A 15,291-nucleotide genomic window follows, 5' to 3' on the forward strand; every position below is an offset into this window, starting at 1 on the left:
ATCTAATGTGGCAGTGTTTACTGAACATATGACTGTACTTTCAGGATAAGAAAAATTATCCATGAACTAACTGAAGAAAACACAGGGTTTTACAAAAATGTTACTGTTTTTTATAGTTTTTCAAAATGGCAATATTAAGTACATTTAAGCCTGCTAAAACTGAACGCAGTAACTCCCAAAGCTGATTATGCTACCCAAGGTAGCTGCTAACTAGATGACTTATGTGGCCAAAAATCATGGAATTCTGTGGCTTTATTAGAACACTACGGATTAAAATGTTAAAAATCCAAAGTTACACCCTTTACCGTGAAAATGACCATGTAGTAAAAGTGCAATAACTTTGTAATTATTAGCACAAGACATATAAAAGTATACATTTTTATGAAGGCAAGACATCAATAAATCTTAATATACAGATTTGGGGTAAAAACAACAATTATGAAGAAAATCACAAAAAAGAGAGTTTTTGGCAATATTTGTTAGGTACATCATAACAAAAAAAAACTCTTTCCAAAATATTTTATTTTGTTTTAGCTCAATCTTGAGGCTCTATTCCAAAAACGTTTTTTTTATTTTTTTTGATATTGGCCTTATTTTTTTGAGATATTGACCATATAAGGCATCAAATTGAACTTTTAAAATTCACAAAGCGCCTATTTGCACAAAATGATGCCTAAAATCGGAAATAGACCAAAACATCGGGTAAATCCACAGCCCCTTGAGAAGTTTGAGCGAAATCCATTCATAACTTGATATTTAAATCGGGGAAAGAACTTAAAAAACCCACATTTTATCAGCTAAAACGGAGCCATTTGACCACTAGGTTTTTGTGAAATCAGTGCTTCCGTGGTGTTTCCATAAGATGTGCAGCGCATGCAGATAAGTGAATTTTAACGACGCGTCATTGCTGCGCGCAGGATTTCTCAAAAATGATATGCCCTATGGAGATGGGATAAAAAGCAAATTAAAACATATTAGTTAGGCTACAAAATGAACTAAAAACTTTCCATTAGTCCTATAGGAACCTATTTTTTGGGGGGTCATTGTCCTAAAAAGTAAAAAAAATAATTATTTTTGCCACCTGTGGACCAATGAACCCCCCTCAAATGGGTTCCTATGGGACTATTGGAAAGTTTTTAGTTTATTTTATAGCCTAACTAATATGTTTTAGTTAGCTTTTTATCCCATCTCCATAGGGCATAGGCCTATCGTTTTTGAGAAATCCTGCGCGCAGCAATGTCGCGTCGTTAAAATTCACTTCCGAGATATCGGCAATTATGTACAGAAACAGCATTTTTTAATTATTTCCATAGTTTAGAAACACTATTCTATTTTAATATTTAGTGAAAAAGAAGAAATTGAATTTTCACAAATGATTATGATAATTTGAAACTAAAAGCTTAATTAGTTTTTGAGATATGCATTTTTAAATTGGAAAAATCAAATATCGCAGCTTGAGAAAACAATAAAATACATAAGAAATATCACAGGTTGAAAAACAATAAAATACATAAGAGATTCTAATTTACGAAGTTACATTTTTGACCGTAACTTTTGAACAGAAGCTCCGATTGATGTCAAACAAAAAGCAAAAGAAAGGTAATGTTTCCCTTTCTATAAATATATCATTTCTTATTAAAGCCCTTCCAAAGGCATATTCTAGGTATGCTAGGTGAATTCAAATTTGCCATCAAACTGCATCATTTTATATATCAAATTAAAGCCCTTGAGTAAACAAAGCCAAAACTGAAAACCTTTTTTTCATAGCACTTTCCGTAGAAAGTTACATCTTGTCAAAGACTGACTTTCATCAAAAAGATTCAGCTAGCAAAATTCCCCAAAACGGCATTTCGGGGTGTTTCTAGATCTTAGTCTCATTAGTACAGTTCCATATGTCAGATATTTGGATCCCGCTGGATATGCGTGCCAAAATGGATTTTATTGGCTAACTTTGTCAATTTGAGGGTGCTGATTTCAAAAAAATAAGGTACCATTTTTTTCAATGGCGTCTTCGGTCGCCATTTTGATTTTCAAAATGGCCGCCATTTTTCATTATATTTTGTCCTATATCTCAGCTTCTGAGCAACATAGAAGAATAAAAATGATGCCAATACCCATGTTTGTGATGCCAGGGATTCCATTGAAATTATTGTCTTACTTGTAGCTATTCACTAGCTAATTTGGTTAGGCCGCCATCTTGAATTTCAAAATGGCCGCCATTTTTCATTACATTTTGTCCCATATTTCAGCTTCTGAGCAACATAGAAGAATAAAAATGGTGGCAATACCTATGTTTGTGATACCAGAGATTACATTAAAACCATTGTCTTACTTGTAGCTAATTTGGTTTGGCCGCCATCTTGAATTTCGAAATGGCCGCCATATTCAATACACTTTTGCATTTATCTCTAAAAATGATGGCAATGCCTATGTTTATGATGGCGAGGATTCCAAATGGATATTGAAAGTTGGTGAGCTTCACGCATGTTTTGCTTTGCAACATGCTGTCGCAAAGTATTTTGAAGACAGTGGTCGTGAAATCATCAGCACTGAAGCTGGTCTTTATTCTCCATCGACAATCCGCCAAATAGTCACTGGAAAATGGTATAAGCGTGATGTGGAGTACCTTATGACCAATATCATGAGCTATCATGGCCTACTACGACCTCATTTTTGAAGCATCTTCACAGCAAGAAAAGAATGACACTGAAATGTCACAAATTCCGCAAGAAGCTTCATACTAAACAAGATGACATAGCAGTTATTTTTAAAATAGTAATGTCAATCTTCAAAGGACAGTTCCAAGCTACACCTGACCAACACCTTGGTGAGATGGCCCAATTTCTCCTAAATTATATGAAGCAGGTAGAGAAATTACTTTGCTTGATTTGAGTGAGTAGACAGCGAGAGTAGGACCTTCATCTTGGTGCTCTTGAGGAGCAAGTTCAGTACTACTTTGCTCATGATCTTTACAAATATGCTTGACTCGTGCCAGCTTATCTTGCCCAAATGCAGTTGCTTTATCAAGAAACCTGGAAAGCTCTGAAATTTAGCGATTATATGGTGACTAAATTGGGCATACCTTTGACAACCCTCTTTGTGGATCAAACAGTAGAACAGGTTATCAGAGAACTCAAGGTAGCGTGAGGAATCACTGGAATTACACAGAATGAAGATGCACTCAATAGATATGAGATATCTCTTAATTGCCCCTGAGCTATATCAACACCATTCAAGACTTTCAAGATCTTTATTGCATTAAGAGTGACCAATCAGCAATCAAGGAGCATTATCAGCTGAGTGGCTCAATGGCAGTTTGCATGTTTAACAATTCAGCCATGATCAAGGAGGGCATTGTCAAACAATGTGGCGGAAACCCATTCTTGATATGTAAGGCCATCAATCTAATGAATTTGGCATCTAATATGGAGGTTACAGAAACTTCTTAGAGATGACAAGGGTACAGAGAAGCTTGAAGAGTTCGTGTCAGAAAGAGTAGTTGCGTCAACAGCAGATAAATCCGTTTTGGATCTAATGAGCACATTAAGCTGAAGACCTTGAATACATGCAAGTAGAAGGTATCTTTGCAAAGTTGGAAATAAGCTGGTCAAGTTAAGAGAAGATCGACAACTATTGGCAATATTTCTTGTTGTTCAGCAGTCATGTCCTAGTATGATACAGTCTCCAAGCGATACAGTTCGATTATGAGTTTTCTGAAATCCCCAGGTCACTCTTCTCTTCAGATGGTCTTCTTCTTATCCCAACTGACAAAAGTATCTTTGGTCATGCCTATGAAGAGTATAGTATGGAAGTACCGAGTGAATCTGAAGTATATGTAACACCAGACGATGCATCAAGCAGGATGGAGAGCCGACACAATGTGTGTATTATCGATGCCATGGCAGTTGTCCAAGCTATCAAGAAAGGTCCATCGATGGTGTACTGTTGTGCTTTTTGTGACTGCCTTTGTTAAAAGTATCCGTAAGATCATATCTGAGATGATGAAGGATGCGTTATCTTTGACAGATATATTGGCAACTCTTTGAAAGCTCAGACACGTGGCAAAAGGTCTGCTGGTAAAGTTTGACATCAAAGACTCAAATGTCAAACTAGTACCACTGAAAACCAATAAAAACAAAGTCTAAACTAACAGAATATTTGGAGAAAGCTGTACTTCATGAATATGCAGATAGCTGCAAGAGTGTAGTTGTCGTCTATGGAACTTCAAGTATTCCAATTACACAAACCAGATGTCTTTGATTCCAATATCAGTGAGGAGGAGGCAGATCCTTGATCCCTAATCATGCATCTAAGACTGACATGGCGGAGACATCCGAGATAGATGTGTTTTCCCCAGATACAGATGTATTCATTTAGTTAATGGACCTGTTTTTAACCAGTAACATTACAGGCAAGCTTTGTTCCATCACAGCAAAGCATACCACACAGTGTCATTGCCCGATAGATATCTTCATGGCAGAAATTTGCCATGATGGTAGGTCGAATCCTCTAGTTCTTCAACAGCCACGCATGGCCATTTTGTTGTGGTCTACACTGCGCTATAGTACCGTGTTATGTTCCGTGACCCGAGTGTTTTGCGAATGAGGGCAGCTGTCATTTTTTGGTTCTGCACATATAAAATCTGAATTTTTGTCAGTTTTTTATTTCAAAACGCACACTTGAAGTTCAATACGCTCACTTAAGATGATTGTGTTCTTTCAACACATATATTCAAGTGCAAGCTTTACACTTGGGTTCTTTAGAAACCAAAAATAACGGGAGATATTCATCATTTTCTACCCTGATATCCCCAAGATCTATCGTCTGAATATCAAATCGTGCATAGCAGATACACATGTATTGATTTAGGTTCCCTGCCTGTACAATATAATTATTTACCAGGCGTTATCGCTGTGGGCGTGTACCATTGACATACTTGTAAGGGTTGCAGCTGTTGGGAGCCAAAGAAATAAAGGTTTATTAGGTCTCCATGCCTTTAGTGGTGCTGATTGGGGAGCAAACCTTTGCCGATTTATCTATGAGTCGGTGGACTTAGCCTGGAATCAAGTTGTGACGTACTTGATGTTAACCAGAACTTCAGGGAGGATGGTTTGACCGGGGCAGCATGTCAAATGTTCCCGAAAACTTTGTGTGCACAGTGTATGCTAAGAACACTGAATGCAGCATAGTCAGGGAGTTGAGATGGGAATTGTTCAAATCCATACATTTTGTTGAAGCTGAAAAGTTGCCACAAACTCTTAGAGCACTGAAACCACGCATTCAGAGAGCAAAGGTTTCAAAGAGCGGCAGCCGCAAATACCATTGCTAACTAACATTGGATATGAGAAAACATCAGATGAGACAATTGCCCCTGAGAAATGTCTTGAACAACCTGCACCTCAGGCAGTTTGTTGAACTTGTCAAGTGTGGACCTGGACCAATTATTCAAACGTATCAAAAATTGTTTTCTGCACATAAAATGGAATAGCGGTCATTTTGAAAGCCTTCATGGTGGCTGAAATGGTAAACAGGCAGGAATTTGGAATCCTCGCCATCATAAACATGGGCATTGCCATCATTTTTAGGCTTTTGTGTTACCCACATACTCTGAGATATATGTAAAAGTGTACTAAATATGACGGCCAAACCAAATTGGCTACTTAGCATACCGCGGAAACATGGCATGTTGCCTCAGGGGATCGACGCTAAGTCAGGTACCATGTGAGCAAACTCAAAATAAGCGCAAACAGCGAAAGGCATACCAAAAGAAACTTCTCGTGTAAGATAAGCGATGTCGCCAGGTCTGTACGCTGTACCGGCGTCAGCTGAATTCGGGTACGCTTAGAGCGCACAGGCATGGAAAATTCCAATCTGTGTATTAATAATCAAATGCTACTAGTATTGAAGTAAGACAATGGTTTTAATGGATACCTAGAATCATAAATATGGGTATTGCCACCATTTTTATTCTTCTATGTTGCTCAGAAGTTGAGATATGGGACAAAATATAATGAAAAATGGCGGCCATTTTGAAATTCAAGATGGCGGCCTAACCAAATTAGCTACAAGTAAAACAATGGTTTTAATGGAATCCCTGGTATCACAAACATAGGTATTGCCACCATTTTTATCCTTCTATGTTGCTCAGAAGTTGAGATATAGGACAAAATATAATGAAAAATGGCGACTGAAGACGCCATTGAAAAAAATGGTACCTTATTTTTTTGAAATCAGCACCCCAAAATTGACTAAGTTAGCCAATAAAATCCATTTTGGCACACAAATCCAGCGAGAATACATATGGAACTGTACTACATGGCGATAGCAGCTTTTTGCTGAACCATGGAATGGTATCAGCCTATATTAGTGTATGTTACTAGGTTCCTAGGTTCCTAGGTTACTAGCTCACTAGGTTACTAGCTCACTAGGTTACTAGCTCACTAGGTTACTAACTAACCATTTGGTCTGAAATGGACATATCTCAAAATGCCACGAAGGTATGACCCCATGAGTGGTGTCATATGAAAGAGGAAAACATAAAGAATATAATAAAAATATTTCCAAACGTCAGAGGTCATCCAGGGGTCACAGGGGTCAAAAAAGGTCATTTTAACCGAAAATGCTCCGATTGAGCTTAAATTTGAATGCAATGATCCTTATGACATTCTAAACATGTTTAAAACATTTTAAAATTTATTTAAGGTCATTAAGGGGTCATAAACGGTTCAAAGGTCAAGTTCTTCAAAATGCTCCAATTGAGCTGAAATTGAAATGCAATGATCCTTATGACATTGTAAACATTTATAAAATATTTTAAAATTCATTTAAGGTCATTAAGGGGTCATAAAGGGGTCAAAGGTGAAGTTTTTCAAAATGCTCCAATTGAGCTGAAATTTATATGCAATAATTCTTATGACATTCTAAACATTTTAAAAACATTTTAAAATTTATTTAAGGTCATTAAGGGGTCTTTAAGGGGTCCAAGGTCACGTTTTTTACAATGCTCCAATTGAGCTGAAATTTAAATGCAATGGTCCTTATGACATTCTAAACATTTAAAATATATTTTAAAATTCATTTAAGGTCATTAAGGGGGCAATAAAAGGGTCAAAGGTCAAGTTTTCAAAATGCTTCAATTGAGCTGAAATGATGCAATGATCCTTATGACATTCTTAACATGTTTTTAATATTTTAAAATTCATTTAAGGTCATTAAGGGGGTCATACAAGGTCAAAAGTCAAGTTTTCAAAATGCCAGCTTCCCACGATCAAGGTATATTGAAACAGCAATTAATGAAACAGTCTTATTCAAATTAATACTATCCAGCACAGTATTGCTGCTTGATCAGAATCAGATCGTCACAGTCATCCGCCTAACTTACCTCGTGCATACCTTCGTAGCATTTGGAGATTATGTCCGTTACAGACTCTGGGTGACAGTGGTATAGGCCTACCACAATATACTGCCGAAGCCACATGGTTCAGCTATGGTGCGGTTATCGCTCTAGTTTTTTTATGGAACTGCTATCAAAATCCCTCTAAAATTCCATGTGCGACTTGATTATCACCATAAAAAATCATATATTTGGGTCAAGTGAAGTAAAAAACATATTTATGTAGGTTTCCTTCACCGACCTATTCTCGAAAAAAAAATTCAAATTTCTATGTAAATATGCATTGTGTTTGGGCCCCGGTCTCGGCGAATTTCGCTGACTAGCAAATGTGTTAACTAAGGTTTGCCTGGGATACCTACATATTCCCCCTTAAGCTCAATCGGAGCATTTTCAGTTAAAATGACCTTTTTGACCCCTGTGACCCTGGATGACCTCCGGCGTTTGGAAATATTTTTATTATATTCTTTATGTTTTCCTCTTTCATATGACACCACTCATGGGGTCATACCTTCGTGGCATTTAGAGTTATGTCCATCTCAGACCAAATGGTTAGTCAGTTAGTAAGCTAGTAAGTAAGCTAGTAACATCCACTCTTATAGGCTGATACCATTTCATGGTTCAGCAAAAATCATATATTTGGGTCAAGTGAAGTATAGAAAACATATTTATGTAGGTTTCCTTGACCAGCCTGTCCTTTTCAATTTCTATGTAAATTTATGTATTGTGTTTGGGCCCCGGCAGAGAGTTGATATTCTTGAGAGGGCACTCTATTCACATGGTTTCTTTTCCAACGCTAAAAGATCACAAATTTTGGTGGTTTGCAAATGAAAAGTGTCCGCACTATCGATTGATTACGTAACTGTTATGAATAATTTATTAGGTTTTTCAATGCAATCGCCTCGACCCATTAATACATATTATCTGTATTATCAAAGTACTTGGAACAGCAATCCGGTGAGTTCACTGAACTACGCCCTAATACTGATGGAGTTTTAATGGCGTTAATCCTCTCCATACACAGATGAACAAATACAATAGATGAAGGTCAACACGTATGACCTCCTATGTGACATGTTATATGTGATGTACAAAAACCTGAATATCATAAAGATCAGTATTCGTTTGTGCATATGAACTGCACGTTTACGTTGCTAAATATTACTCATCATATATAATGACAAATATTGGTATTATGACAATACGGTATATACATTGTATATAAAACGACTAATAGATCCTACTATCATGGCGTCAGGTCAATGTTCATCATATCCCGTATGTTTCTTAAAATTCATTCATATTTGAGACAAATTGCTGTGCCTATTTTATAGGTGCACAGGTAGATCCATGTTTTTTTAATTTTCATTTCCTTTTAATGAAAGAATTAAGGTTTTCCACTGCACGGGGCCACAAGGGTGATACTAATTTTAATGCTATATTTTCAAAACGAATACGTGTTCCCGATTGGCTCTATAGCGATTTCACAAAAAAGGTATTTCTAGTACAATGCAGCGTCGGACTCTAGCTGAGAGCGTAGCCTAAGTCATTATAGACTCCAAAAAGGGCTCTCCATACACAAATGAACAAACACAAAGGAGGGTAGTCTCCTCCGTGACCAGCTTGATTTCGATAGAGCGAAACTAAATTGGCTGCAGAGGAGACGGGTAATTTTGCCATGCAAATGAGGTGAGTGTCATAGCCCTGGCCCCGGTCTAGGCGAATTTGGCTGACTAGCAAATGTGTTATAAGGTTTGTCTCAAGACTAAAGCACACTAGCTAGTGTGCTCAGTCTTGAGACAAACCTTTAATATAACACATATAGTCTACTACTAGTACTAGTGTTAGTATAGTCCGAATAATCAGACCCAGAACAAAATATTAATTTCTGACATGATCGTGTACTGGGTCTGAACTGTTTCCATATGAAATCTTGATGGCAAATTGGACAATAGAAGCACATGGTTCTACGACTACGTGACAGCTTTTTAATCCCTATTCATGTTACGTGAATCACGCTATTGTGGACCATCCTTCTGATACTTGAGTGTTTGGACAAGCGGAACGGTCTTTTGTCTACCTCTCTGTTTGTAAACAAACCAGGAGGTCGAAATCGTCCTCCTCGCCGAATACGAAAGTCACCGTATAGTCATGATAGTACGGCACTAGTGTTAGTAGAGCTACCCTACCCTACCTGAGTGTTCTCCATCTAAATAAGATAACCGAAGTTCATCATCCTTGCCAGAGCTGTACTGTTTTTTATGCTGCCATCGACAGTAACCTGCGCTCAAAAATTGGGCTCGTAATATCCCTACTGTAGCTGTACAAAGACGGTGGGATTTCAAACTTGCTTGCATGGGCGCCGCCATCTTGTTTACTTTTACGACCTTTGACCTGGATTACAGGCCAAGACCAGGCAGCGAGTGGCATAATAGAGCCGGCAACTTGTGAAACCGACCGGCCGCGGCCGGCCGTATGGCATTTTCCATATACTCGGTTAGTTTTTTGGGGTTCATTATCGAACCCCAACGGTTTTAGCTTCTATTTATATTATTTATTAACATAGGCCTATTTGTTTGTGATATTTCAAGCGTTTTAAAAATTCAAAATAATCCCATTCAATTAGGCTACACGGTTGACGATGGAAATTTACTGAATTTAGAGAATGCACGTCATTCACCACCTGGCCAAGACGTGGGCAATTTAGTCGTCATTTTTCGTTTCGCCTTGGAGAGCGAGGTTTTTTTTTTCCAACAAGAGTGCAAATTTAAAAAAAAAAAAAAAAAATAGATAGGGGCAGCCCAACTTTTTGCATTTAAAAATGTCATTATTTCTCCTGTTCTTTCCGTCATGTCCGTGTGGGATTGCCGGGTGGGATTCTTTTGCGGATGCATGCTAAACACCACAGAAACTATATACACATATCATGCAGGTAAAAATTGATCGTTTTTTCCTATCATCGTTTGACACGATTCTTTTTGGCATTCCGGTAGTCATGGTAGTAAAAAAAATGTGATCTTTATTTTCATGGCAATTTTTGTATGTCGTAAACACGGTAAACATAGTTTTTATAAGCTGTAAACATAGTTTTCTAATAATGACTTTGTAAATACTGTATTGCAAATAGGGCAACATTTTGACATTTCTTATTGAAAATATGTATATATAGCCTACATATTCCCCCCCCCCATAAGTCAAAATTTAACATATCTTAAAGGAGTATTTCGTGATCCTAGCATCCTCGTTTTATGACATTTTTCAGTACATATCCACGAAAAAGCCTATTCCCAAAATTTCAGTTGATTCCGATTTTGCGTTTGCGAGTTATGCATGATTATGTGTATTACACTGCTCCATAGACAATGCGTTGTAATTTCGTTCTGGTGCACCAGAACGAAATTCAAATTTCACGATATCTTTGCAAAACGAATTAATCTGCAAGAAATATTTTGTACATAAACATTATGTAGCCAGAGGTTTCCAGTGATATAAAAATCTCAACTTTTTTTGAGAAAAGTGGGGGATGAGGCTGTGGATCACGAAATGCCCCTTTAAAGGAGGATTTCGTGAGGCTAGCATCCTGTTTTTATGACATTTTCCATATAGGCCTACTCGGGTTAGTTTTGTGGGGTTCATTATCGAACCCCAACGGTTTTAGCTTGTATTTATGTTATTTACTAACATAGGCCTATTTGTTTGTGATATTTCAAGCATTTTAAAATTTCACCCTTCAAATACACGGTTGACGTTGGAAATTTACTGAATTTAGAGAATGCACGGCGCATACCACCTGGCCACTGCCAGACGAGTATTCACTGGGAAATATGATTTCAACCCCGGATTTCAACATTTTGAGTATAGAATAACAATTTTAAAGTTTGAAGGAAATCGTACATCAGGGCTTTAATAATATTATTGAACAGACCAATCAAAGCCCTCATCCAATTATATGCAGAGCTAGCAACGAAGAATTCAGTTTTATCTTCATTCAGTTTAAGCTTATTTAGGCCTACATTCATCCAATTCTTGATTTCAGCAATACATGATTCCAATTTGAAAAGAGCAGTTACACTATCTCCAGGTATGCGGGGATTAAATTCTGTATATATTTGCGTATCATCTGCGTATATGTGATAGTTCAATCTGTGTTTCTGGATAATTTTGCCTAGTGGGTATGTGTAGTAGCTAAACATCCCAGGACCAACCACTGATCCCTGGAGTAGGCCAAATTCCATTGTTTGAGTTTTAGAAAAATCACCACCTATAGGCTACCAACTTGGCTATTGCGTCCTTTGAGGTAGTAGGAGAGTATCCATGATCGCACGGCTCCATTAATGCCAAGAGATTTTTCAAGTCTATCTGGCCTAAGTTTATTTGGCCTAACGTGATCATAAAAGTGATCTTATTTTAAATTGTGATTGATCGATGATCGATCTGAGATAGCTAAATATCTTTTACGCATGTTTTTTTTTATCTGTAAACGTTGATTATGATAAAGTATTTCCGAGGGTGCACGCTATGAAAATAAACTAAACTATTTGGCGCATCGCATACTACGGCTTAGTATTTTTTTTAACACCACTAGATTTATATTCGAATGATATTATATAAACACTAGTATGTATGCGTGTTCACTGCTTTCTCCAAACACTTATATCTCCTTGCGAAGAATATACTTGCGAAAATAAACAATCTTTGAGGGCCTACTCAGATGGGTGGGCTATCTATGACAACAAAAGTAGATGATGTTTTCTAGAAGTCACTGTCGTTATTGATTATACCATATTAATTTCTGACCACGTTTATTTAACCTGTATAACGAGTTTTAGGCCCGAACCAAATAATAATTATTCAGTTTTGGTTTATCTCAGTGTGTGTTAGCTACGTCTTTATGGTTGGAGGTGTATTCGGGGCATCGGGCCACAGTTTTGGCGCATTGATCCATGGTTTGGGGATCACCTTTTCAGCAAATTTGGTATATCGATTCATGGGTGGGTTCCCAGCAAACATAGAACTATTATGTAGCCTACGCGTAGGTTTTAAACGTCATAAACGCGCTTTGATTTTGATCGAACCGTTTTAATAACATACCGGTACAGCCTGTCTCAAAAAAAGTTGTGCAAGTGAAAAGCGCACTCTTTGGCAAGTAGTGACATCGCTTACATCAACGTCACGGGCACAGTCTTAGCTCTCAAATACAGTTTGTTCCCGGTACCCCAGGTCAACATAAAAAGTGGTAACCATGTGTGTTCTAACTTTCGCGGAAAAGGGGTATTTCTGTGACTGAAATCGCGGACCGCGAAATCGCGAAAAACGGGGGTATTCTGAGCATTGTCTCCGCGAAATTTAAAAAAAAAGGGGTATTTCTACGACCGACCGAGTGATATTTTTCCTTGGTTTTTAATTCTGTTCGAATTCTGATGCATGTAAGTTTTATTTTGTATCGTTGTTTCTCTTCCCCTGTTGCACTTGAAGTTTGGAATCAGTATCAGGCATTGTAATTACCCCAGTTAATAACACAGGATCATCTGGGAGTACAACAGACACAAAGTAATGTTCATACTTGCACATTTTGTACTTAATATATTAAAATATTTGGAGTCATTGAAAAGGGGTGTCTGGAAATCTTCTCATTGAAAACCTTGAAAAAGGGGTATTTTTTACCCTGATTTTGTCAGTGATTTGGCAAAAAAGGGGGTAAAATCAATGAAAAATCAGTGAAAAGGGGGGTTTTGAAAAAAGGAAGAACACACATGGTTACCACTTTTTATGTTGACCTGGGGTACCGGGAGTTTGTTCTGTTCAATTTTCTTGTTTTAATCTCGAGATATGCTTAGTTAACGACCCGCAGAGTAAAATCACAATTGTGCCACTTTTACCAAGGATTCTCGAGTACTAATATCCCGGACTAATATACTGCTTTTACTAGGGAAGAGAGCTTTGCATGTAGTCTACTGTAGTAGACTCTTTTCATTTAGCATCACTGTTATCTGTCGTCCTGTCTCTGTTCAGGTCTCTGTTTATGCATGGGAAACGCCATCTTTCCTATTTTGATCCAACAGCATAGCTATTAATCTTTAACGTTGGTGGCTCACTCCGATAGCTGCCAGACGACAGCAGACGATGGTGGACTACATTATTCAATGTAGCAACAGCCAAAAGCGTAAACAAAACAGACAATATGACGGCAACACTGCCTGCACGATGGACGCAATTATTTTTTCCCGGAGCCAAGTTCCGTGTTTAGCTCTATTGGCCGGGTGGCCCCATTACAGAAAAAAAATGCACAAAATATATTTCCCAGTGCAATATATAAATTTTCACATGAAAATAAATAATTTTAAATTCAAAGAAAAAAGAAGAAGAAAATTTTTTAATCATCGCCGGGGATGGGAATCGATCTCGGGCCCTATGCGTGGTAGGCGAGATCCGTAACCACTACACCACGTAAACTCATTGATACACGTGGATGAAATTTTCAGTATATATCGTAACATATCGTGCGTTATTCATACAAAAAATATAAAAAAACAGTACTTACAATGAGGTTCACTGGCGAACCTCAACGGATTTAGACTGATAAAATAGTGCTTAATAACATACGTACTGTAACAAAGTGGTCATTTACCTGTTTTCATATAGATGTCTTCACCCATCTGAGAGGAGCTAGAGTAGGCCCTCTATTGTTTATTAATACAATCAAGCAAAGGAATCAGGGGGGATGGGAGCATGATCATAGGGTTGACCCTGATTGGTCAAGCACTAAAAGATCAAGGTCATGTGAAACTTTTGACCAATCAGGGCCCGTCCAAAAACCTGGACGCCCCGTCCAAAAACTGGACGCCGTTTCGGGACACTCTTGTCAAAAACCTCACGAGAGGCAGTCGGGTGTGAAGATTGTGCAAGTTTTGTTTCGCTTTTAAGCAGTTTTACTCTTTTGGATAGGTTAGTTTTAGGTATGTGAGCGTTTCGGGTGGCCGAGGGGTCGGCCCAAAAGACCCGGAGGGAGGGGGGTTTGGGGGTTATTTTTACTGTTTTTACTAATTTTCTTTGCTTGATTGTATTGGGGACGCGCACGAGAACAGACTGCTAGCACCAGGCAGATGGGAAAGGTGGAGTCGGGAACATGTCTACAACCCAAATTACGTCTCTAATTTAGGCCTTGTAAAAACTGTTTAGTGATACTTTTCTTAGGATTATTTTAATTAAAAACCTTTGGGCGTTTATCGCACGCTAGTCGGCATAGAAGTGACACTATAGCGCTACTTGGAAAAGGTTTTGGGCTGAATACGCTACATGGCGTGAGGTCCTTCAAATTCTCAAGCTTAGTAGACATGTCAACCCACGCACCTTCCCTCTATATTGTCAGTTGTCGTTCCCCCATGAGTATTAACATTGTTTTTATATGCATGATAGGAATCCCCTTTATCTTTTTTATACTTCAAACTTTAAGGTCTTTCATGAAAGACAAGACGAAGACCCTTTGGATCCCTTTATGTACTAAACGTTTTCCAAGACGGTCCCTAGGTTTGTGGAGTGGAACCGTTGCATAGTACATGTGCCTATGCATAGCACGGGACAACGCTACCGCGCGCGCTGTGTCCCGTGCCACTGACTTATGGCCATTAACGCATGAAGGTATACGTGCATGCATGCGTGGAAATTTCCAGGTCATGTTTAGAGCTTTCTTAATTCTGTAGGCCTGAATTAATGTTTGGCTTCGTGCGCCGACCGTTTTCAGCCAGGTCACATTTCAAAAGCCCTTGTTTCACTAATTAATCTTCGTCTGGTCTTTTATTTATTAAAACAATACATCCCGGTGATGCTTGCCAATATTTCTGGGGAAATATGGGCAAGATTCGGACCCTTAATAATTTAGTATAATCTTAGTAATGTATACT

The 15,291-nt window shown here is 38.1% G+C and overlaps 1 protein-coding gene across 2 annotated transcripts in view; it reads right to left on the reverse strand.

Moving 5' to 3' along the window:
* The window catches only part of LOC140148694 (methylglutaconyl-CoA hydratase, mitochondrial-like), a 35,294-nt gene extending 25,502 nt beyond the window's left edge, over window positions 1-9,792 (reverse strand). The window contains exon 1 of one of the 2 annotated variants that reach the window (XM_072170736.1): window positions 9,585-9,792. In XM_072170736.1, the coding sequence (XP_072026837.1) occupies window positions 9,585-9,759 (175 nt within the window). In that variant the 5' untranslated portion in view covers window positions 9,760-9,792. The remainder of the gene's footprint in view (window positions 1-9,584) is intronic. The other variant, XM_072170735.1, reaches the window with a different exon arrangement.
* Between the last annotated feature and the right edge of the window lie 5,499 nt (window positions 9,793-15,291).

Source organism: Amphiura filiformis, chromosome 3 (genome assembly GCF_039555335.1).
Source record: "Amphiura filiformis chromosome 3, Afil_fr2py, whole genome shotgun sequence".
Classification (NCBI taxonomy): Eukaryota; Metazoa; Echinodermata; class Ophiuroidea; order Amphilepidida; family Amphiuridae; genus Amphiura; species Amphiura filiformis.